This window comes from Triticum urartu, chromosome 4, assembly GCF_003073215.2.
Source record: "Triticum urartu cultivar G1812 chromosome 4, Tu2.1, whole genome shotgun sequence".
In the NCBI taxonomy this organism is placed as follows: domain Eukaryota; kingdom Viridiplantae; phylum Streptophyta; class Magnoliopsida; order Poales; family Poaceae; genus Triticum; species Triticum urartu.
This window is the reverse complement of record NC_053025.1, coordinates 138,617,842-138,643,705: the sequence shown is the minus strand read 5'-3', so window position 1 is coordinate 138,643,705 and position 25,864 is coordinate 138,617,842. Positions and strand designations below refer to the sequence as shown.

Genomic DNA, 25,864 nt, shown 5'->3' with positions numbered 1-25,864 from the left:
GGCTGCTCAGATTTCAGTGCACGGTTTTTGTCGTTTGAGAGCAACCCATCTCGAAGCCTTTAAGAGAAAATTCCTAGTGAGGAGAAAAGCCGTAACCACCCAGAGCAAGAGCAAATTGGGCATCACTTAGGTCTTCTTGTCTGTGTGATCTGAAGACTTATTACACTTGAGGACTGTGAATCCTCCAGACGGTTAAGCGTCGTGTTCAGAGCATCCAAGAGACATTGTGTAGAACGAAGTTTGTAAAGGTTTGGGAGTCTACCTTGAAGACTTACCAGAGTGATTGGGCGAGGTCTGTGTGACATTAGCTCAAGGAGAAAACGGTGAGGACTGGGTGTCCTGAATTGTGTGTTTAGGACTGGGTGTACGGAACTGTGTGTCCTAAGGTTTAAATACCTAGCCGCTCCAACCAGACGTACAGTTGTCACAGCAACTGGAACTGGTCCAACATATCATTGTCTTCAACGAGTCACTGGTTTTATCTTCACTTTCTTTTCTTACTGTTACACATTGTGAAGCCATTGCATGCTTGCTTTATCTTTTGTCTTCACAACGTGAATGTATGATCTGTTTGGCTTCATAACTTCTTCCTACCTGATCCTTATTACACTGCAGCTGTTTGTCATTGTGCTTTTACTTTATTGAATACTCGACCATGGCTGGCCTAGTGTAATCTAACTTCCGCTGCATAGTAATAGGCATAATCTTCGCTGTTTGTCTTCATAACTCTCACGTTTTGAAGACTTTCATAAAAATCGCCTATTCACCCCCCCTCTAGTCGATATAACGCACTTTCACTACTCATGTTGGATTGGGCTCAGCCCGATTACAAAACAGTAGCAAATGAGAGGAATACAAGAAGTCAAGAAGACCCTTCTCTCCATGTCTTAAGTTTCACACTACCTCGCCTGGATCCGGAACTGCGGCTACAGTGACCTCGACATAGTTTAGGTACAAACCCTACCCCTCTTGATGGATCTCGGTTGATGAATCTTGGTCGACTCTTGCCCCTCATGCCTCTCCCTGTTTCTCCTCCTTGCTCCTGCTCTTTTCCCTGCTTTCTTTTACCCAATGTTCATAAAATAGGAAAGAACCATGGAAAAGAACCCAATGACGCCCGCAGATGCGGTCACCGTCTATTCTGATATGTTTCTTATGCCTATATCCTCACTCTCCCACTCTTCATTTATCTATCCGTCTATCTTTCACTTCCTTTTCCTTCCTAAATTTCTATTTGATATACCATGGACAGTTGACTCTGAGATGTGCAAGTAGTAGATGGGAACCAGTCCAAATACAATTTACTGTATGTTGTTGAGCTTAATTTGGAAGAGAATTTGTTTGCCAATATTAATTTCTTCCTAATTGATACACATGAGTACAAAGGATATACCAGTCGTACGAGTAAATGAAGATACGGTGAAAATGTATAGGTTTGGTTCTACTGTACCCTCCACTATAAGTAACCAATGTGGTTGCTGATGTTTATACCATGATAAATCTCACTAGATACATACTAACAACAATCCTCTTGGTTTAAATTTGAAATTTACTAGGGATCCTTTTGGTTCTAATGTAGTTGTAATTGACATGCTGATTGGTTTGGTTATTCAGGTAGACACCCAGTGGTTAAGACTGTGTAGTGAGCCATGCCTTTGTGAGAGGACCAAGAAAAGAAAGGCATGTTGTACCTACCCTACATTGACAGTCATTATTAGCCCATTGTGGTACTTTAAATCTGATAAAGAATATATTTCATGTCTGAGACATGAGATTTGGAGTCTCGGTTCTGATATGTACGGACCTCCTTTTATTTTGTCATGTTGTTGATAATTCTGATATGGGACTATTTGTTCTGTTTATGTCTTAGAAATAATGAAATGGCCTATATGTTAAGTTATCCTATTTTAATTATATTATGTTGTTGATGATGTATGGTTCTGGAATTTGAAAGCTAACATTCAGGCTGTTGGTATCTTGAATCTTTTTTGCTTTCTCTAAACTTGATGCAAACAGTTTGACCTATCTAGCAGTAGCTCTGGCTTTTTGAAACAAATTTTGTCACGTGCTTTGCAAATTAATTATCCTGTTGACTTAGTATACTCAGTATACCATGTTTTATATATATCTCTACTGTTTGTAATCGCCACTAAACTCATTAGTCTTGAAAGAGTGCCATAATTTCCTTTGAATGTACAAGATTTATACATGCTGGGTCATGGCACTTGGACGGGCAATGTGCGCCAAGGCGCGCTTTGGTCTAGGGCCACAATAACAACAATTGGTCAAGCTTTGTCGAGGCGGCAGGGATCAGGGAGTATCAGATATGTTCCTTTGCCTTCGAAATTTCAAGTGCATTGTCTATAGAGAAATCATTATATGCCATATATCTCACATATTGTTTGCATCAGGTTGCCTATGAAGCTCATTGACAAGGCAGTTGAATGAAGCCACTTATTTGCATCGGTTATCTATGACTCTGTAGTTCGTTATGTTTTATCATGCTCATACTCTATCCACTGCCTCTCTCGCATTCACGCTTTTAGTATCAGACTTAATGTCAAGTGTCTTTTGTGTTCTCGTGAATGCACTAAACTCGATGCTGCCTTACGGTAATGTTATGGTGATGTTGAACTCCATATTGTCTTGCTTCTACCATGTGTGAATATTTCTTCTTTCTTTTGTTTTTTTATCTTGTTTGAATATGTACTATAAACTTGGATTACTACTGACTTAACATTACCAGCTTGACCAAAATGTTGGACCGGCACCCTCGCGCCAAGGAGCGATTCCGATCTAGTATATATTCACGTGAGAGAACTCTTCCCTCGATGATTTCCTAAAAAAAACACTACACTACCATGTTCAAGTCATAGCTTATCGTCAGATCAGATACAAATCCCCAATCTCGCACGTACGTGTAGAAACACACGCATCGATTTTGCGGGAATCCGCTGTTTAAATTTCAATCCTCCATTTGTATCGAACGTGTAACCGCACAGGGGCACACCAAACTCCCCTGTGCGCTGGCGTGGCTGCACGTGTCGCCCCCCTTCACGGCCATGCCTCGCGCCCAATCTTCTCCGGCGAGATCCATCGATCATCGGGTCAGAGCTTGGTGCGGCTGTTGCACTCGTGGCTCTGGACGCGCATCCCCATGACGGCGACCACGAGCCTGCACTCGGAGTATGCCACGGCGCTGCGCCTGAACACGCCGAACAGCAGCACCGTGCCGGGGACGGTGATGGCGGCGTCTAGCGGCATCGCCTGGCTCTCCACGTCCTCGGCCAGCTGCCTCACGTCCCCGGCGGCGACGAACCGGTCCGCCTCCAGCGTGAGCGCGACCCGGACCTCCGCGTCCCCGCGGCTCGGGACGGCGGCGCCCGGGTCGATCTCGGCGTCCCCGACGTGGGCGCCGCGGTACGATAGGTTGGTGTGGCCGCCGCCGGCGTAGGTGAAGGAGGCCGGATTGGGGTTGTGGACGGACACCGTGACGAGGAGCGTGAGGTTGAGGTGAAGGGACGGGGTCGGGAGGAGCGCGAAGCGCGGGGCGGCGCCCACGAACTGGGTGGACACGAGGCGGATGGTGGGGTCGCGGACGCGGAGGACGGTGAGGAAGAGGACGGCGAGGACGACGGCCAGGGCGAGCAGGACGGCCGTGGTGGCGACGAGGCACCGGCGGCGGCGGCGGCGCGCCTGGTGGTGGCTCGCGGAGGACGGCGTGGGGGGCTTGGAGGACGCCATGGGGGAGCTCGATTTCGATTTAGGGGACCCCATTGCCATCCGAGGATGCGATGGCGTAGGCAAGGCCGGGGAGGGAATTTTGACGAGCTGTTGACGATGGACGGTACCGTACGTACGTGGACAGCACCGCACAGCGTGGTGCCGTTGCGTCTGAATTGGTTACCGCGCAAAAAGAACTGGTTAACAGGAACGGAAAAAGGAAACTTCATAGATTGCCTGCTTGAAATTTCTTAATCTCAAGTATTTCTTTGGGCCTTTTGATTATCATCCAGACATTTTCATTCTTATCTTGGGGTGGGGGCAAATCCAACTCCAACGCGTGCTCCGGCTGCTCCGGGCCAGGATCAATGCCAGGCCAGCCACTTGGCGAACTCCTCGAGCTCTTTCCTCGCCGGCCTTCTTGTGGGCCTCGTCGGACGCCTCACCTGTCTCCCCCTCAATAGCCGCTGGTGGACTGGGAGCACGCACACGGGAGGCGAAGAAGGACCGGTGGCGCGCATCGTGCTCGCCACAAACCAGGCGTCCTAATTCGGCGAGTCAACATCCTATGCCGGATCGTGGAGGAGGTCTTCAGGGAGAGCTCAGTGCCGGCGGTGTATCTCGAGCTCGCGCATACGGCTGGAGGCTGAGGTGGCCGACACCGAAACCCTCTCCGACCGGCGGTAACAATGGCTAGGGTTGGGCACTATCGAGCGGTTGGGGGCAGAGAGAGGGAGAAGAATGGGCGCCCCGGCCCCACGCGCGCGCATCTAAAAGGACTGTAGGGCGGACACCGAGCGAATGCGCGGTGTGTCTGTCTCGTGTTCGTGTGGATGCAAACCCAGCCCAAATTTGAGGCGGTTTTGCGTCCACATGGACACAAAACGTGTTTATGTCTGCGCATTGGGCTGTGATTTCTGTCGACACAGATCTAAACAGACAAAATGCGTTCGTGCGTTGGAGTTGCCCTTAAGACTTCTTCTACGGTTCACCAAACAAGACCCCAAATGTCCAGGGATATGTTTGGGGTTGTCCACGTACATTTGGTCATGAGCTGGCATCCAACTCTATACCTCAAACAAGGCATGTGAAAGTTCATAGTCCTTTTTATTAGCATGACAATTTGGCAAAGCGGTGTGCAATTTTAGCATGACTTTTGCTAAACCGGGCCAGCTCATAGAAATGGCTTGTATTTTTGGATATGCTCATTACAGTTCCCGCACCTCGGCTGGCCAAATGTCCCCGCCAGAATCATGCTTTATGTTAAATGTCCACATCAAATGTAACTATTAAGCTCCTTCCACGGACACACGCCACGCCTCTCACCACTTCGCAGCTCCAAATAACTTCACTTGTCATGAAGCAACATTTTCTTAACAAATACTAGTACTGCCTTATTATGCTACACAAATGTCTGTTGTCCACAAACCCATCTCATCAAACAATTCCGTACAGAGCAAATAAAACTCCTACAGTATCTTCAGTCGATAATTCTCAGGGCAAATCAAGTGCTGGAGGTTTAGGAGACGGGCGCTCATGGGAGCCAACTACCAGCAACACGCCGTTGCTGATTGTAGGTAGATGAAACATGGTTTCGTGCGTTTTCAGCATCGATCTCATGGCAGAACAAGTTGGTGAGCAGAGCGCACACACCAAGTTGAGAAAAATCACACGGTAGCTAGAACAGCTAGAACTGAGACTTGTCGAGGCTGTTGAAATAGGGATGCTCTAGCGCGGCTTTGGCTGAGATCCTGTTCGCCGGGTCGAACTGGAGCATTTTCTGCAAGGAACGAGACATGGAAATGTAAGCCCATATGGCTAGACATACTTGATGCAGCCTTGGCATATGAATAGAAAACTCAACTCAAGTGCATCAAAATAATGTTCAGCAGAATTAACATCATAAGATAGCAGACAAATGACAGGGAATGGATGGTTAAGCACATCCCCATAACTTGAATTTGTTGAGTTGGAGAAACAACAAGCAATAGTAATGAAGCACAGTGCATGTTTAGTTTGACAGGCTAATGATTTTCCAGTGAAGAGAATGAAGGGCTAGCATTTAAGCTTTTTAGCGTACCGATAGCAGGTCAATTCCTTCTGGTTCCAGTGTAGGGACTGCACGTGTCAATCTTTGTGCTTTCCACTGAGGAAACTCATGCCAGTCCCTCAGAGCAGTTACTCCAGGCCAATCCTCCTCGGTAGGAGTTCCCAACAGCCTGATAAGGAGCACTTTTAATTAATGGTTCAATGCATGTACAATATAAATTGATAGAAGAAATATTAACTAATAAAATACGACATACTGTATGTCGCACTGGTGCTAATCCGAATCAGAAGTTTTCAGACAGAGTCTGACAAAGAACAGTTTGATAAAGTCCACCATCTCAAATTGGGACAAATTTTGCTATGTTTCCAGATTGTGGCAAGTATCAGCTCATGGAAAATCCGGCATGTTTTTCAACAGAACAGGACGAAAAATAAGATTGTTCTGAAAGTACTAGCATGATATTCTTGCAACTAAGAAAAGTAGTTTTATCATGATAAGTTGACAAATACATATTCTCAGTACTAATGAGAAGCAGGAGAGAGAGAAAGAGAAATACTTGAAAATGTGAAGCAGTTGCTGTAACTCAGAGTCACCAGGGAAAAGAGCCTGTTTTCTGACCATCTCGGCTGTGCAGAATAATAAAGAGTGTAAACATCAAACGGTGGGGGCGAGGAGGGGGATTCAATCAAAAGTGGAAAATATGTCATCTTGTAAGTTAAGGAGAGCAAGGAAAAACTGAGGAGTCGGCCAGAAATTCAAAAGCATGAGGCCCATGTGAAATTGGAGCTTAAGATCTTGGTAGTTGACTCTTAAACTGCAATACTTCATACGTTGAAGGCTTTAGAATTGCTGCTATGGTAATACCTTGGTTCGAGCAAATGCAATTTCCACTGATCTAAAGCACAAAACCACTCATCTACTATTTCATATAGACAGGAGTGACCATCAATTCCCTAGTGTATTTTTGCTGTGATTGTACAGGTGTGCTTTCCGTTTCAGTACAATTATATGCCACAAAAAGTATGCAATGAAAGCTTCTTTCAAATGTGAATCCAATGGTGTATTTTTTATGCATGTAACTTATATTTTTCTTACTAAATCGGTGGTCAAAGTTAGGCTCAAAGTACCAGAGGGGCTTGTAAACCAGTCCAGAGGCAGTACTCAATAACATAGACCAAAATTAAGGAATATTGCCATACCAAAGATGCATCCGATGGACCAAATATCAACACTGGTTGAGTAATGTGTTGCTCCAAGCAGTACTTCAGGAGCTCTATACCAAAGCGTCACGATCTACAACACAAAAATAGGGAATATGACTGAGGAACATACTAAACCATGCTGATAAATTATGTCAAACTAGTGTTCACTGTCCAATTTTACAGATGAATAGACGAGTAAACAGTACCTCATGGGTGTAGCTTTTCATAGGAACAGTAAAAGCTCTACTTAACCCAAGATCTGCAATTTTCAGTATCATCTTCTCCTTGTCAACCAATAGATTTTGGGGCTTTAAATCCCTATGATATCAAAGAGGAACAATCATAAATCACATTAGCAACAATTGCAATGTTGTATGGGCCGATAAGTACAGCAACATAAATCAGAAAACAAAGGTCTAACCGATGAAGGACCCCATGGCCATGGCAGTGTGCAATTCCTTTGCATAACTGATACAAGAAACTCTACAAGAAAGTAAAGAAAGTTGTCTATTAGCCCAAAACAGACCTATCAAAATTAAAATGGATTCCGCCAACTGCTATCCAATGAAAATTAACGATAGCATCCCCAAAATAAAGGCATGAAGATGAATTGATTCCAAAGCAACCAACAAATTAAGCTCTCTGGATTTGGAGGGGGCCCTAATCTGAACTTGAGTGTATGCAAAATACAGAACGCCAGCAGCAGTCAACATTGAGTTTCAACCATTATACTGCACTACTTAGTTAGTCTCCTGCAACTAGGCTAGAGTAGTAGAGCTTGCATATTTTTTGACGAATTCAAACCAACTACAAACGCATACAACCGTATGATGTTCTGATTCCACATTTCATCAGCATTTAAAATGGTTCAATGTTTTAATTTCTTCAATTTATCGTCAAGATTAATCATGTCAATTACGAATTAAAAATTACAGTGTAGTTCGCTCTGATTGCATATCAATGTTCTGCACGTTTACGATGCAAAACTCAGAGTTCAGAATGGGCATATATGAGGAAGTGCCAAGTCCTCAGATCGATGGATAGGAGACTCAGCCGACGTAGCATCGGCGGAAAGCCAAGTGAGCAGGGCAAATCAGCCTCAAAACGAATTAAAATCGTTACCTGACGACCTGCGTTGGGAGCGGCTTAGGGGCGGGCCCACGGCGGTAGGCGTCGACGAACTTCTTGAGGTCAGTGTCAAGAAACTCGAAGACGAGGTAGAGGACGGGCTTCCCTCCACCGCCGGCGCCGCCGCCCTTGGTGGCCTGCTCGACGGCGAGGAGGCGGACGACGTAGAGGGAGCTGGAGAGGAGGCGGAGGAGGGAGATCTCACGGAGCGCGGTGGGCGGGATCCCTTCGTCGTCCATCTCCAGGCGGGTCTTCTTGAGCGCCACCACCTGGCCCGTCGCCTTGTCCTGCGCCTTGTACACCTTGCCGTAGGTGCCCTCCCCGACCTTCTCCAGCTTCTCGTACTTCTCCATGGTGCTTCCGACGGTCCGAGGTCGGCGTCGTCCTCCTCGATGCGGCTTGTGTGATGGGGGCGGAGGGAGGAGGCGCAAACCCTAGGTGGATCTGGAAGTTTTGAAATGGGGGAGAGAGGGAAAAAAGATGAAAGGAAACGGGTGAAGCGGGTCTGCGACCCTGCTGCGTGGCTGACTTGAGAACGAAAGAGCCGAGTTGAAGATGGGCTGGGCGCCTGGGCCGCTGCTTGTTTGCCCACCCCCTCGCTCGATCCTCTAAAAAAAAAGGAAAATGTTTAAAATCTACCGGATGATTTCTCGTCTCCGCAAACCACCTCGGTCGATTAACACGTGTCCCCAGGGTCCACCTCGCACGTAAAACACGGATAGGCGATTGAGGCGATTGCCAGGCGATCGGCTCAAGCGCTAGGGTTAGGGTTTTGCAAGCGGTGGCGGTGAGGATCTCGACGGCACGGGAGGGATCGGCGGCGATTCCTTACGTGCGGGTCGGAGTGTTGCTCTCCTTCTGGTGGGGAGGACATGGCGGAGAGGATGAATGATGGAACGGCGGCGCCGAGGAGTGCGGCGGCTACTCCTGGGGCGGCGAAGACGACGGGTATGAAGACACAGGGAACGGCGGCTACGCCGCGATCGCCGGCACCAAAGGAGGCGACGATCCCAGCGATGAGGATGCCACTGGGCCCTCAGAGCAGGAACTCCTCCGTATCCCCTGGTGATGGCAAAACGGCGGCGGCGGCAGCTAGTTTGACTGAACGGCTTGGTGGCTTAGTGCTGACAGAGAAGGAGGCCATGGGCTTCGTCTTTAAGGATGCGGAACAGGAAAATAATAGGCCGCGAAGTGGTCTGCAATTAGGAAAGCTTTCTCTCCTCGGCTGATGAACAAGCGTGCGTTAGAGAAATCTATGCCGAGGGCTTGGGGTCTACACAGAGAAGCCCAGTTCAAGATCATTGGGAGGAATTTATTTGTGGTGACTTTTGGAAGTGAGGGTGACTGGAAACATGCTCTAAACAATGGACCATGGCAATTTGATTTCAGTGTATTAGTGCTCAAGGAATATGACGGAGCCACGAGGCCATCGGAGATGACGTTTGATTCTGTCGGTATATGGGTCCGGGTTGAAGATCTGCCCTTGGACAAGCGCTCAAAAGCCTTCAGGGAGGCACTTGGGAACTGGCTTGGAAAAATAGTGCGAGTGGATGTGGAAAAAGATGGCTTTGCCAAGGGCTCGGAGCTGTGTTTCAGAGTCAAACTTCCAGTGTGTGAACCTTTGGTGAGAGGATTTTATTTGAAGAAATCTGAAGATGATTTAGAGAAAACATGGTTTGATTTTAAGTATGAAAAGTTTCCACACTTCTGTTTTGAGTGTGGACGGCTGGTGCATGGTGAGGACGGATGTACCCCGGCGGTGGATCCAGATCAGCAGTGGGGAGAATGGCTAAGGGCTTCGCCGGGTCGTTCTTCGGGACCTAAGGAGGGATCCCAACGGGCACCATCGGTAAGTGCAAACAGCTATGGCAGTGTGAGATCTAGCGATGGTGATAGGGACAAAAGGAAGACATGAACTGTCCGTGATCTTCCAACTAAACGTAATCTGCAGAGAGAGTTTACCACTCCGGCTGCCTCTCGCACTGGCGGGGATGGCAAAGGAATCGGAGAGGAAGTTTCTAGCCCCAACAAACAGAAGGGGCGCCAAGATGCGCCACAGGATAGAGATCTTCGGGACACGCTGGAGCAAAAGAGGGAGAGAGACATGCGTTCTGAACTGAGAAGGCGCCAACAAGAGAAACAAGAGGAGTTGAGGCACAATTATAGGCAGCAAGGACGCTGGGATCAGGATGGAGTTGGTTCCTCGAGTCAATTCAGAGGGCGGGAACGTAGACAGGGGTATTGTGTGAGAAGGCCGAGGCCAGATTATACAACAGAATATCGCTCTCCAAGCAGTCCCAGATATGAAGTCCACAGGGAAAGGAAAAGGGGCCCAAGGCAGTACTGGGTTGCGAAGGGGGATTTGGACGGACAAGTGGGAAATGATTTTTTTGTTCGTGACACGAGACAAAAGAACTCCTCGGTGTTTGATCGTATTGAAGAGCACAATGATACCTCGGCGGACCCTGCGAGGCAGGGCCGCCGGTCACAATGAACATATTGGCCTGGAACTGTCGAGGATTGGGGTTGGACTCGACAGTGGGCGAATTACGAGACCTGATACGGTCCCACAACCCAGCGGTGGTGTTTTTATGTGAAACAAAAAAGAAGGCGCGAGCAATGGAAAGACTCAAGTGGAGTTTAGGCTTTACTTCGGGTGTAGCAGTGGATTGCAAGGGCCGTAGTGGCGGTCTAGCCCTTTGGTGGAGAGATCATGTGCAAGTAATAGTGAGGCCGTGGTGCCAATATTTCATCGATGCAGTGGTGTCTATCGAGGGGAAGACTTGTAGGATCACTGGATTCTACGGGGAACCTCGAACGGAGCTTCGAAAAAAATCATGGGACGCGATTCGTTACCTCAAAGCTCAAGACGATAACCCATGGATCTGTCTAGGTGATTTTAATGAAGCTTTATTTCAGACCGATCAACGTGGAGGTAACCTCTGAAGTTTCTCACAAATGGAAGATTTTCGGGACTGCTTGGCCGACTGCGGCCTAGCTGATCTTGGATTTTCGGGATACCCATACACATGGGATAATAAACAAGATGGAGCTCATAATATCCAGGTTAGGTTGGACCGGGCTACATGCAATGATGATTTCTTATCTTTGTTTCCGGAGACATCAGTAGAACATATCCTTACCGAAGAGTCGGATCATCAAGCCCTTCTAGTGCGTGCGGTGGAGACTGCTCCAAGCCGTACTAGGGGAGGTGGCGGCTTTTTCAGATACGAAGAAGCATGGACGCGGCATGAGCAGTATGAAAACATGATTAATGAAGCTTGGATAGCAGCTGCTTCAGGAGAACAAGGGCTTGCTGCAACATGGGATAGACTTGGAGCAATGGCGGGTTCAATGCAGCGGTGGGCAAGAGAGGTATTCGGCTCTATTAGGAGACAAGTGGCGAAACTGAAAGCGCAACTGCTGGATGCTAAAAATAGATCCCTCGTGTCGAGGTCCTCACCGAAGGTCTGCGAGTTGGAGGAACATCTGCGTGAAATTTATGCTCGGGAGGAAATCATGTATAGGTAGAGGTCACGAGTGGATTGGCTAAAAGCAGGCGATCAAAACACTAAATATTTTCAGAATAGAGCCTCTCATAGGAAAAGGAAGAACACGGTGAAAGCTCTGAAGCGGGATGATGGGTCTTTGTGCAGGGTTGATGAGGAGATGCGCAACATGGCTGCTCACTTCTACGAACAGCTATTCACATCGGAAGGTACACGGGGGGCGGCTGACTTGTTACAGAACATTGATAGCTTGGTGACGGAGGATATGAACAAGCTGCTGCTCGAGCCGATCAAGGATGAGGAAATTGATTCGACGCTCTTCCAGATGGGACCCACGAAGGCACCGGGGCCGGATGGATTACCGGCTCTCTTTTACCAACGACACTGGTTGCTGGTTCGACATGATGTGTGCCGGGCAGTAAAGGACTTTTTGAATGGGGTAGCTGCTCCGGAGGCTTTCAATGATACGATTATCGTCATGATCCCGAAATGTAGCTCACCGGAGTTACTTTCACAGTTCCGTCCGATCAGCCTCTGTAATGTTCTCTACAAGATCGCGACGAAGGTCTTGGCTAACTGGCTTAAGGGCATTCTACCTGTGCTTATCTCTGAGGAGCAAAGTGCCTTCATCCCGGGGCGGTTGATTACTGATAATGTGATTGTTGCGTATGAGTGCGTGCATGCTATACGTAAACGGAAGCGGAAGAAACCTTTTTGTGCAGTCAAGCTCGATATGATGAAGGCGTACGACCGAGTTGAATGGATTTTCCTCCGACGGATGATGGAACAGATTGGTTTTGCGTAAGGATGGATTGCCCTGATCATGCGGTGCGTAACGTCGGCCACTTTTTCGGTGAAGCTCAATGGTGGTTTATCGAGGGGGTTTTCCCCTTCCAGAGGGCTCCGACAGGGTGATCCATTATCCCCTTATCTGTTTCTGTTCTGTGTGGAAGGATTCTCTGCGATGCTCAAAAAAGCCCAAGAGGAGGGGAAGGTGAAGGGTGTGAAATTTGGGCGCACTGGCCCCCATGTTACTCACCTTCTTTTTGCAGATGACAGTATTGTGTTTTTGGAAGGATCGCATGACAACATGGTGACGTTGAGGGAAATACTGAGGAGATATGAAGAGGCATCAGGCCAACGAGTCAACTTACAGAAGTCTTCAATCTTCTTTGGGAAAGGTCATCAGGAGGATGACAAGGAGGAAATAAAGAATTTATTGGGAGTTCATTCAGAAGCTCTTAGTGAGCGATACCTCGGGCTACCAACACTGGCTGGGAAGTATAAGGAGCGTACTTTCAGGTATGTGACGGAAAGCTCAAAAGGCAAGGTTGGCGGATGGAAGGGGCAAGGACTATCGAAAGTTGCGAGAGAAGTGTTGATCAAATCTGGGTTACAAGCTGTACCCACTTTCACCATGAGTTGTTTTCAGCTCACAAAGAAGACGTGCCGGAACCTGACCTCAATCTCTTCAAAATTCTGGTGGGCGGCAACGAATGGTGAACGTAAGGTACACTGGATATCATGGAAAAAATGTGTGCGGGAAAACGAGATGGTGGTATGGGGTTTCGTGACCCTGGGGCTTTCAACCAAGCTTTGTTGGCTAAGCAAGCATGGAGGATCCTACAGGTACCAACATCTCTTTGCGCGAGGGTACTAAAAGCTCGTTATTTTGAGGATGGATCGGTTTTATCTGCAACAGCACCTCCTTCTGCAGCGTTCACTTTTAAGAGTATTCTCCATGGGAGGGATTTACTGAATGAGGGGATTGTATGGCGCATTGGGGACGGCAGTTCGGTGCAGATCCATCACGCAAACTGGATTCCAAGGGCTGGTAGTATGCGGCCACTGGGTCAGCTATACATCCCAGGTATTACCAAGGTTGCAGACTTGCTTGCCCATGATGAACGGAGCTGGGACATGGCTAAGCTACATGCAATGTTCTCTGGCGAGGATGCACATGACATCAAGCAAATAGCGGTTGGGGGCTCTGGAACGGATGACTTTCATGCGTGGAATTTCACAAAGAATGGAGAGTTCACCGTCAAGTCGGCGTATCACTTGCGAATGGCCATGAGCAGATCGGGGACCGGACAGCCGGGTCCCTCGAGCACGGTGGCGCAGCACAGGGGATATATGGCATTGTGGGACACAAACGCGCCGACCAAGACAAAGATCCATATGTGGAGGACGATAAGGAATGGGCTTGCGGTAGGAGCTAAACTTCACCGATGTCGCATCAAACCCGGTGTTTTTTGTGTTGTGTGTGGTCGGGAAGAGACGGTGCTGCACCGTTTCTGGTCATGCCAACATTCTGCGCTGTTCTGGCAGCTTCTTCACTCGGAAAAGGGAGTTAGGGTGGCGATCCCACCTTGTCAGATCGACTCCCAGGGTGCTTTAGCTAGCTGGCTACTTGGGTGGTTTGCCGATGCTGAAAATGAGGAGCGAGCTGCTATGGTTCAAGCTACATACGGTCTTTGGTTGGCAAGAAACGAAGCGAGGGATGGTAAGGCGATTGCTGCCCCACATGAAATCATGAGCTCTGTTGTGTCATATATCAATGAGTGGACAGCAGTTCATGCCAAAGAAAGGCGAACGACAGCGGCGCCGGTCAAGGAGAAATGGCGGCCGCCTGAGGAGGGTTGGTTCAAGATCAACTCCGATGGAGCAGTGCATAGAGGAGGTGACAAGGGCGGAGCGGGAGCGGTTATTCGAGATCATGGTGGCGCGTTCCGGGCGGGGCTCTGTCATGTGTATCACGACATTGTAGAACCGGAAGCTCTTGAAATCCTGGCTTGCAAGCGGGGACTGGAGGTGGCGAAGGAGATCAATGCACACAGGGTCCACGTCGAGCTCGATTCTCTTGGTGTTGTCCAAAGGCTGCAAAGCCCACACAAGGATCATGCCAACGCTGGGGTGTGGATTCAAGAGATTAAGTCCATTCTTGCATCTTTCTCTGAATTTAAAGTTTCATGGATTCGTCGTTCGGCTAATGTTGTCACGCACAAGCTTGCTAAAGTTGGTGTAGGTGATGATTTGTGTAAGGTGTGGTTGGGTGACACCCCAGACTGTGTTCTAGATGTAATCTCGGACGAAATTCCGAATGCTTTTGATTAAATAAAGCGGCAAAATTAAGCTAAAAAAAGATTAACACGTGTCCCGTGGGACCGACGCACCGCCCATCCCGCATCTTATCTTCTTCGCAAACAAGTTGTCCTCATCCTCTGGCCCGATCCCCTTTCTCTTCCATTCCTCCCGCGAGCCCTCTCTCTCCTTGATCTCTCAATCCCAGTTAGGGAGTTGCTACTGCTGTGAAAGGGCCGTCGTGCTGCAGCCGTCGACGGTGACATAGGGCAGCGCGTGATACGTCTTCATTGTATCTACTTTTCCAGACACTTTGACCTTATTTTGGACTCTAACTTGCATGATTTGAACGGAACTAACCCGGACTAACGTTGTTTTCAGCAGAATTATCATGGTGTTATTTTTGTGCAGAAATAAAAGTTATCGGAATGACCTGAAACTTCATGGAGAATATTTTTGGAAAATATATAAAAAATACCGGCGAAAGAATCAACACCAGGGGGCCCACACCCTGTCCACCCCCTGGGATGCGCCCCCTGCCTCGTGGGCCCCCTGAGGCTCCACCGACCTCAACTCCGACTCTATATATTCACGTTTAGGGAGAAAAAAATCAGAGAAAAGGATTCATCGCGTTTTACAATATGGAGCCGCCGCCAAGCCCTAATCTCTCTCGGGAGGGCTGATCTGGAGTCTGTTCGGAGCTCCGGAGAGGGGAATCCATCGCCATCGTCATCATCAACCTTCCTCCATCACCAATTTCATGATGCTCACCGCCGTGCGTGAGTAATTCCATTGTAGGCTTGTTGGACGGAGATGGGTTGGATGAGATTTATCATGTAATCGAGTTAGTTTTGTTAGGTTTGATCCCTAGTATCCATATGTTCTAAGATTGATGTTGCTATGACTTTGCTATGCTTAATGCTTGTCACTAGGGCCCGAGTGCCATGATTTCAGATCTGAACCTATTATGTTTTCATGATTATATGTGAGTTCTTGATCCTATTTTGCAAGTCAATAGTCACCACTATGTGTTATGATCCGGTAACCCCGAAATGACAATAATCGGGACCACTCCCGATGATGACCGTAGTTTGAGGAGTTCATGTATTCACTAAGTGTTAACGCTTTGTTCCGGCACTCTATTAAAAGGAGGCCTTAATATCACTTAGTTTCCAATAGGACCCTGCTGCCACGGGAGGGTAGGACAAAAGATGTCATGCAAGTTCTTTTCCATAAGCACGTATGACTATATTCGGAATACATGCCTACATTACATTAATGAACTGGAGCTAGTTCTGTGTCACCCTATGTTATAACTGTTGCATGAGGAATCACATCCGACATAATTATCCATTGCTTATGAGCTTTTCGCATATTGATCTTTGCTTAGTTACTTTTCCGTTGCCACTGTTACAATCACTACAAAAGCAATACTATTACTTTTACCACTGTTACCGTTACTTCCATATTACTTTGCTACTAAATACTTTACTGCAGATATTAAGTCTTTCAGGTGCGATTGAATTGACAACTCAACTTTTAATACTTGAGAATATTCTTTGGCTCCCCTTGTGTCGAATCAATAAATTTGGGTTGAATACTCTACCCTCGAAAACTGTTGCGATCTCCTATACTTGTGGGTTATCAAGACTATTTTCTGGCACCGTTGCCGGGGAGCATAGCTCTATTATTTGAGTCACTTGGGATTTATATCTGTTGATCACTATGAAGAACTTGAAAGATGAAAGAACCAAGATTTTTCCCTCAACTACGAGGGGAGGTAAGGAACTGCCATCTAGCTCTACACTTGATTCACCTTCTGTTATGAGTAAATTTGCGACACCTACTCCTGCTATTCATTCTGATATGTCGCATGTTATCGATGATGCCGCTTCTGCTATGCATGATGCTTATGATGAAACTACTTCTATGCTTGATAATACAGTGCCACTAGGTGAATTTCTTGATGAACAACTTGCTAGGGCTAGAGAGAATGAAATTATTGAAACTGATAATATTGATGAAAGTGATGATGAAGATTCTCCCCCCTAGATATGAATTGCCTGTTGTGCCTGAGGGTTATGTTATGGATGAAGAAACTGCTAGAGACTTCTTAGCTTGCAATGATAGATCTGATCTTAAGAAGTTATTATCTAAGCTTAAAGAAAAGTCTTTGAATGCTAGAATGAAATATGACCCTGCTTTTGCTACTTCACCTATCTTTATTACTGATAAGGATTATGATTTCTCTGTCGACCCTGAGATAATTACTTTGGTTGAATATGATCCTTTTTATGGCTATGAATCTGAGACTGTTGTGGCACATCTTACTAAATTAAATAATATAGCCACCCTATTCACTAATGATGAGAAAACTCGCTATTATTTTATCCTTAAGTTATTTCCGTTCTCATTAAAGGGTGATGCTAAAATATGGTTTAATTCTCTTGATCCTGGTCGTGTGTGTAGTCCCCAGAATATGATTTATTACTTCTCTGCTAAATATTTCCCCGCTCATAAGAAACAAGCTGCCTTAAGGGAAATTTATAACTTTGTGCAAATTGAAGAAGAGAGTCTCCCACAAGCTTGGGGGAGGCTTTTCCGATTACTTAATGCTTTACCTGATCATCCTCTCAAGAAAATGAAACACTCGATATCTTTTATAATGGACTAACCGATGCTTCCACAGACCACCTGGATAGTTGTGTTGGTTGTGTTTTCAGGGAAAGAACTATTGATCAAGCTGAATTGCTATTGAATAATATGTTGAGTAATGAAAATGATTAGACACTTCCTGAACCAATCCCTAAGCCAACTCTGAAGAAAAGGGGTATTCTATTTCTCAGTCCTAAAGATATGCAAGAGACAAAGAAATCTATGAAAGAAAGGGGTATTAAAGCTGAAGATGTTAAGAATTTACCACCTATTGAAGAAATACATGGTCTTGATAACCCGACACAAGTAGTAAAGGTAAATTCTCTCTACAGATTTGATGAATGTGATATTCCTCGTAATAAGTCTGCTAGCCAATGCTTGGATGAGTTTGATAATTTTATTGTTAAGCAAGAAAACTTCAATGCTTATGTTGGTAGACAATTGAAACATAATGCTTATATGATTGAACACTTGAGTGATTATATGTCTAGAGTTAAAGGTGAACTTAAACTTATTAGTAAATATGCTCCTATGGTTACCACTCAACTAGAACAAGTACTTAAAGCTCAGAATGATTTGCTCAATGAATTAGATAATAAGAAGAATGAAAATGATGTTAGAGTTGTGACTAGAGGGGGTAAAATGACTCAGGAACCTTTGTATCCTGAGGGCCACCCTAAGAGAATTGATCAAGAGTCTCAAAGAACTAATGTTGATGCACCTAGTTCTTCTAAGAAGAAGAAAAAGAAAAATGATAGGACTTTGCATGCTTCTAGTGAACCTGTTGTTGACACACCTGAGAATCCCAATGATATTTATATTTCTGATGCTGAAACACAATCTGGTAATGAACATGAACCTAGTGATAATATTAATGATGATGTTCATATTGATGCTCAACCTAGCAATAACAATGATGTAGAGATTGAACCTGTTGTTGATCTTGATAACCCACAATCAAAGAATCAACGTTATGATAAGAGACTTCGTTGCTAGAAGCATGGTAAACAAAGAGAACCATGGGTTCAGAAACCCATGCCTTTTCCTCCTAAACCATCCAAGAAAAAGGATGATGAGGATTTTGAGCGCTTTGCTGAAATGATTAGACCTATCTTTTCGCGTATGCGTTTGACTAATGTGCTTCAAATGAATCCTTATACTAAGTATATGAAAGATATTGTTACAAATAAAAGAAAGATACCGGAAGCTGAAATTTCCACCATGCTTGCTAATTATACTTTTAAGGGTGGAATACCAAAGAAACTAGGAGATCCCGAAGTACCAACTATACCATGCTCCATTAAAAGAAACTATGTTAAAACAACTTTATGTGATCTTTGAGCCGGTGTTAGTGTTATGCCTCTCTCTTTATATCGTAGACTTGATTTGAATAAGTTGACACCTACTGAAATATCTTTGCAAATGGCTGATAAATCAACTGCCATACCTGTCGGTATTTGTGAGGATGTGCCTGTTGTGGTTGCAAACGTTACTATTTTAACAGACTTTGTTATTCTTGATATTCCCGAGGACGATAGTATGTCGATTATCCTTGGCAGACCCTTTTTGAATACTGCAGGGGCTATTATTGATTGCAACAAAGGCAATGTCACTTTCATGTTAATGGTAATGAGCATACGATACACTTTCCAAGGAAACAACCTCAAGTCCACAGTATCAATTCTATTTGAAAATTTTCAATGATCACTATTGGAGGTTTTGAATTTCCTCTTCCTACTGTCAAGAAGAAATATGATATTCTTATTGTTGTGGACGTGCATATCCCCGTTGAGGTAACCTAGTGTTGTTCGAAATTTCTCCGGTTTCATGCGATTCGGAATGAGTTTGTTAACAAGACTTGATCAACCTTGTTAGTGGATTCCTTTTGATGAGCATGAGATGGATGAATTTAGAAAACACAACTCTCTATACCCTCTTTTTAATTTCTGTTATTTATATTAAATAAAGTAAAAATAGTATTTTCTGTTTGTTTTCTGAATTATCCATGCAATAAAAAATACTCTGAAAATAAAAGTTCTCCAAATTCCCTGAAAATGAAATATGATTTTTTCTAGAGTATTTAAGAATTTTAGGCACTGAGAACATAGCAGGGGGAGCAGCCACGTGCCCACGAGGGTGGAGGGCGCACCCTACCCCCCTAGGTGCGTCCCCTGCCTCGTGGACCCCATGCGGGTCCCCTCCACTTATCCTTGCACCCACACACTTCATCTTGCTCTAGAAAAAAATCATCCACCAGCTCAAACCTGAGTTCTTGCTCCTTTTGCTGCCATTTTGATCTCCTTGCTCAAAGCTCCATTCACAAAACTACTTTGGGGGATTGTTCTTTGGTATGTGACTCCTCCAATGGCCCAATTAGTTTTTGTTCTATTGATTTATTCATTGCAATTTTTTGCTGCTTAGGTGACCCTGTTCTTGAGCTTGCATGTCAAATTTATATGGTTCTAAGTAGTTCTAATGCATGATATAGCCTCTAGGCACTTGTAGGAGTAGTTGCTATCAATTTTGTTGAGTTTGATCCACTTTTATTTTAAGTTACTAAAAATTTCAGAAATTTTCAGAAAAAGATGAAGAGATTTTTGAGGGGCTCATCGAGCCGAAGCTCTAAGGATAAGCGAAGTGAAGAAAATAAGAAGCCCAAGTATAATATCCCTCGTACCGTGGAGGTTCGGTCGTGTGAATGGCCTTGTGATGAGTTCTTGAGAGAAGCCGGGATTTATGAAGATTTTTATTGATTGGCTGAGAATGCAGGCCTCACTGACTTCCTCCACGACCGGCGTGAACAGTATCTCTTACTCACCAATATTTTTGTGCAAAATTTTCATTTCCATGCTAGAAGGTCACCACCTTCGGTGGAATTTTATTTATATGATGAGCATAAGGAGATGCCACTTTATGATTTTTGCCGGGTCTGTATGATACCCTTTGAGGGTAACATAGAGGAACCACATCGTAATGATGTGGAGGGATTTATTGATACGACTGCTGTAGGTGAAACTAGAAAGGTTTCCGATGCAAGAATCACTAGCATACATTTTCCTATTCTGCGTTACTTCGCAATATTTGCTAGTAGATGTTTAATTGGTCGTGGGAACTACGGAAACCTTAGTGCCCCTGATATTGTTATTTTGCGGCATGCCATGTTTTGTGATACTACTTCCAGTTTAGGCGCTATTGTTGCTAAATGGTTAAATTTGAACCGTACAAAGGGCCCCATCCTCGGAGGTATCTTTGCCTCGCGCCTTGCTGCACACTTTAACATACCTATCAGGCATTTTGAGAAAGAGGAAAAGTTGCTGCCTCCTATTGTTCTAGGGTATAAGAGTATGGTAGCACATGAGTTTATTGTTAAGGATAAGAATAAGATACTTAAGTACAAAATAATATTTGGTAAAAATTATTGTGAGATTATTACCTTGCCTGCACCCTCTTTGTTTAACATACTTTCAGGCACGTACCTCATTTTGCCTGAGGCCATTCATGCGTACCGGGGCCAGATGACAGCTACAGAGCCGGAGCCACCATCTGATCCTCACCGTCAATCTGTTTATTAGTGGAATCCGGAGGAGATCGCCAACCAGTGGAAACCCAAGGACCCTTCTCAGTACGACCCCAGCTACAGTTTTGATCCATGGGCATAGACCAACTTAGGCCAAAAGCCTAAGCTTAGGGGAGTACGTATTCCTCACCGACATTACATTCATGTTCACACACTCATGCCAGTTGTCGGTGCTCATACTTTTTCATTGTATCATTCATACTAGTTTATTTTCTTTTTAAGCTTTCTTCTTGTGTGTTTGAAAAACCTTAAGAAAAACAAAAAAAATTAGTTGTAGCTTTTAGCTAGTTTACTTTCCATGCCTGTAGTAGTGGTAATTAAAAAGAAAACCCAAAAGATTTCTCGTTCTTGTTTTGCTTGTTGGGAGCTTTCCCGTGTAAATAGTTTTATTTCTTTTCTTGTTCTTTGGGGGTCGAGAGGAGAAGACCTTAATGAAATTGTTGAGCGGCTCTCTTATGCATTATTGTTGATCTAACAAAGAGCCCATATTACCTTGTATTCTCCCTTGAATTGAATGCTTGCAGATTCTAGCTTAGTCCAATGCATGTGCGCTATTATTATTATCCACACTATTCGGTCGTGCAAGTGAAAGGCAATAATGACGATATATGATGAACTGATTGAGATGAGAAAAGCTGGTATGAACTCGACCTCTCTTGTTTTCGTAAATATGATTAGTCCATCGTTCCTGATTCAGCCTATTATGAATGAAACATGTTCGCAATGACAATTAGAGATTATAGTTGCTTATGCCATGCTTAATTTGCTAGGAGTTTATAATGGTTTACCTTGCATGCCAACATGCTAATAAAATGGTTGTGATGTGGTATGATAGGGTGGCATCCTCCTTTGAACGATTCGAATGGCTTGACTTGGCACATGTTCACGCATGTAGTTGAAACAAAATCAACATAGCCTCTACGATATTTATGTTCATGGTGAATTATATCCTACTCATGCTTGCATTCAGTGTTGATTAATTTTAATGCATGTTCATGACTATTGTCGCTCTCTAGCTGGTTGCTTCCCAGTCTCTTTCTAGCCTTGACTTGTACTAAGTGGGAATACTGCTTGTGCATCCAACTCCGTAAACCCCAAAATTATTCCATATGAGTCCATCATACCTTCCTATATACGGTATCTACCTGTCGTTCCAAGTAAATTTGTATGTGCCAACCTCTAAACCTTCAAATAAACATTCTATTTTTTATGCTCGAATAGCTCATGTATCAACTAGGGCCGTCTGTATCTTCCATGCTAGGTGGGTTATTCTCAAGAGGAGTGGACTCCACTCCTCACTCATGAGAAAATGGCTGGTCACCGGGATGCCCAGTCCCATGCTCAAATCAAATCAAAATAATTGCAAACAAAACTCCCCCATGATTGTTGTTAGTTGGAGGCACCCGTTGTTTTGGGCAAGCCATGGATTGATGCTTGTTGGTGGTGGGGGAGTATAAACTTGACCATTCTGCTTGGGAACCGCCTATGATGTGTGTAGCATGGAACATATCGAGATCTCTCGGTTGTTATGTTGACAATGAAAGTATACTGCTCAAAATATTATTCATTCCTATTTCAAAATCGAGCTCTGGCACCTCTACAAATCCCTGCTTCCCTCTGCGAAGGGCCTATCTATTTACTTTTATGTTGAGTCATCATCCTCTTATTAAAAAGCACTAGTTGGAGAGCACCGCTGTCATTTGCATGTATTATTGTTAGTTTACATTGAGTATGACTTGACTGGATCTCTTTTACCATGAATTACAATCTCTAGCCAGTCCTTGATCTTTAAAGGTGCTCTGCATTTATGTTTTGCGGTCTCAAAAAGGGCTAGCGAGATACCATCTTGTTATATCATATTATGATTGTTTTGATAAAGTGTTGTCATCCGAGATTTATTATTATTGCTCACTAGTTGATTATGTCATTGATATGAGTAAACATGAGACCTAAATGTTATTGTGAATATGGTTAGTTCATAATCTTTGCTGAAAACTTGAATGCTGGCTTTACATATTTACAACAACAAGAGCAAACAGAGTTTGTAATAGTTTTTCTTTATCACTTTCAGTTTATCAACTGAATTTCTTGAGGACAAGCAAATGTTTAAGCTTGGGGGAGTTGATACGTCTCCGTCGTATATACTTTTCCAAACACTTTTGCCCTCGTTTTGGACTCTAATTTGCATGATTTGAATGGAACTAACCCGGACTGACGCTATTTTCAGCAGAATTGCCATGGTATTATTTTTGTGCAGAAATAAAAGTACTTGGAATGACCTGAAAATCAACGGAGATTATTTTTGGAATATATAAAAAATATTGGCAAAATAATCAAGGCCAGGGGCCCACACCCTGTCCATGAGGGTGGGGGCGCGCCTACCCCCTGGGTGCGCCTCCTGCCTCGTGGGCCCCCTGATGCTCCATCGACGTCCATCTTGACTCCATATATTCACTTTCGGGGAGAAAACAATTAGAGAGAAGGATTCATCGCGTTTTACAATACGGAGCCGCCGCCAGGCCCTAATCTCTCTCTCGAGGGCTGATCTGGAGTCCGTTCGGGGCTCCGGAGAGGGGAATCCGCCGCCATCGTCATCATCAACCTTCCTCCATCACCAATTTCATGATGCTCATCGCCATGCGTGAGTAATTCCATCGTAGGCTTGCTGGACGGTGATGGGTTGGATGAGATTTATCATGTAATCGAGTTAGTTTTGTTAGGGTTTGATCCCTAGTATCCACTATGTTCTGAGATTGATGTTGCTATGACTTTGCTATGCTTAATGCTTGTCACTAGGGCCCGAGTGCCATGATTTCAGATCTGAACCTATTATGTTTTCATGAATATATGCGAGTTCTTGATCCTATCTTGCAAGTCCATAGTCACCTATTATGTGTTATGATCCGTTAACCCCGAAGTGACAATAATCGGGATACTTACCGGTGATGACCATAGTTTGAGGAGTTCATGCATTCACTCTGTGTTAATGCTTTGGTCCGGTACTCTATTAAAAGGAGGACTTAATATCCCTTAGTTTCCAATAGGACCCCGCTGCCACGGGAAGGTAGGACAAAAGATGTCATGCAAGTTCTTTTCCATAAGCACGTATGACTATATTCGGAATACATGCCTACATTACATTGATGAACTGGAGCTAGTTCTGTGTCACCTTATGTTATAACTATTGCATGATTGATCGCATCCGACATAATTATCCATCACTGATCCATTGCCTACGAGCTTTTCATATATTGTTCTTCGCTTATTTACTTTTCCGTTGCTGCTGTTACAATCACTATAAAACCAAAATATAACTTTTGCTACCGTTACCACTATTATCATATTACTTTGCTACTAAATACTTTGCTACAGATATTAAGTTTTCCAGGTGTGGTTGAATTGACAACTCAGCTGCTAATACTTGAGAATATTCTTTGGCTCCCCTTGTGTCAAATCAATAAATTTGGGTTGAATACTCTACCCTCGAAAACTGTTGCGATCCCCTACACTTGTGGGTTATCAGAGATGAACTTGCTATAGTTCCTTATGTTAAACATGAAATTGTTGCTATTGCACCCACGCATGATAGTCCTATTATCTTTTTGAATTCTCCCGACTATACTATATCGGAGAAGTTTGCCCTTATTAAGGATTATATTGATGGGTTGCATTTTACTACTACACATGATGATTTTGATAGATATAATATGCATGTGCTTGCTGCTCCTAATTGCAATTATTATGAGAGAGGAACTACATCTCTGCCTCTCCATGTTTCCAATATGATAAAATTGCAAGAAATTGTTTATACTAAGCATTGGCCTTTACTATGTGTGCATGAATTGTTCTTTTATGACATGCCGATGCATAGGAAGAGAGTTAGACTTCATTGTTGCATGATATATGTTACTTTGTGTTCACTACTAAATCACAAATCATTGTTAATTAAAATTGGCTTTGATATACCTTGGGATCCGGGTGGATCCGTTACTTGAGCACTATATGCCTAGCTTAATGGCTTTAAAGAAAGCGCTGCCAGGGAGACAACCCGGAAGTTTTAGAGAGTCATTTATTTCTGTTGTGTGCTTTTATGAAGTATAAAAAAAAATAATGTGCCAAGATTTTCCTTTAGGATGTTTACATTGCTTGTTGGTTTGTGCGGTGCAAGATAGAAACTTTGGCTGTAGTGCGCGATTTTACATTTTTTACTGGAATGTCAAACAGTTCTGAAAATTTTTGCACTGTCTTTCTATAATTTTTTTTATTTTTCCAAAAAAAATCAGAATTTTTGGAGTACCAGAGGTATGGTAAATGTTCAGATTACTATAGACTGTCCTGTTTAAGACAGATTCTGTTTTTGATGCATAGTTTGTTTGTTTTGATGAAACTATCGATTGGATTAAGCCATGGAAAAGTTACATTAAAGTAGCTACAATGCAAAAACAAAATATGAATTGGTTTGCAATAGTACTTAGATTAGTGACTTGCTTTATTATACTAACGGATCTTACCGAGCTTTCTGTTGAGTTTTGTGTGGATGAAGTGTTCGAAGATCGAGGATGTCTCGATGTGAGGAGAAGGAGGAGAGGCAAGAGCTCAAGCTTGGGGATGCCCAAGGCACCCCAAGTAAATATTTAAGGAGACTCAAGCGTCCAAGCTTGGGGATGCCCCGGAAGGCATCCCATCTTTCTTCAACAAGTATCGGTATATTTTCGGATTCGTTTCGTTCATGCGATATGTGCAAATCTTGGAGCGTCTTTTGCATTTAGTTTTCACTTTTCTTTGATGGACCATGCTGGTATGAGATAGTCCATTGTTGATTTATAGAATGCTCTTTGCACTTCACTTATATCTTTTGAGTATGGCTTTATAGAACGCTTCATGTGCTTCACTTATATCTTTTGAAGTTTGGATTGCCTGTTTCTCTTCACATAGA

The 25,864-nt window shown here is 44.3% G+C and overlaps 2 protein-coding genes across 2 annotated transcripts; both read right to left on the bottom strand.

Moving 5' to 3' along the window:
• Positions 1-2,725: 2,725 nt before the first annotated feature.
• Positions 2,726-4,436, bottom strand: LOC125551113. Its single transcript, XM_048714271.1, has one exon. The coding sequence runs from the start codon at positions 3,781-3,783 to the stop codon at positions 3,109-3,111; it is 675 nt and encodes a 224-aa protein (XP_048570228.1). The 5' UTR covers positions 3,784-4,436; the 3' UTR covers positions 2,726-3,108.
• Positions 4,437-5,052: 616 nt separating this feature from the next.
• On the bottom strand, positions 5,053-8,639 carry LOC125551112 (cyclin-dependent kinase B1-1). The gene is made up of 7 exons (XM_048714270.1): positions 8,099-8,639; positions 7,397-7,460; positions 7,182-7,293; positions 6,973-7,066; positions 6,330-6,399; positions 5,804-5,942; positions 5,053-5,503 (listed from the first exon to the last, which is right to left on the bottom strand). The coding sequence occupies exons 1-7, from the start codon at positions 8,454-8,456 to the stop codon at positions 5,411-5,413; spliced, it is 930 nt and encodes a 309-aa protein (XP_048570227.1). The 5' UTR covers positions 8,457-8,639; the 3' UTR covers positions 5,053-5,410.
• Positions 8,640-25,864: the final 17,225 nt, after the last annotated feature.

Coding starts and splice junctions, on each gene's coding strand:
- LOC125551113 (XM_048714271.1), bottom strand. CDS start 3,783: ATGGCAATGGGGTCCCCTAAATCGAAATCGAGCTCCCCCATGGCGTCC.
- LOC125551112 (XM_048714270.1), bottom strand. CDS start 8,456: ATGGAGAAGTACGAGAAGCTGGAGAAGGTCGGGGAGGGCACCTACGGC. Junction 7,461..8,098: donor GCTCCCAACGCAGGTCGTCA/GGTAACGATTTT, acceptor TTACTTTCTTGT/AGAGTTTCTTGTATCAGTTA. Junction 7,067..7,181: donor TGAAAAGCTACACCCATGAG/GTACTGTTTACT, acceptor TTTGTGTTGTAG/ATCGTGACGCTTTGGTATAG.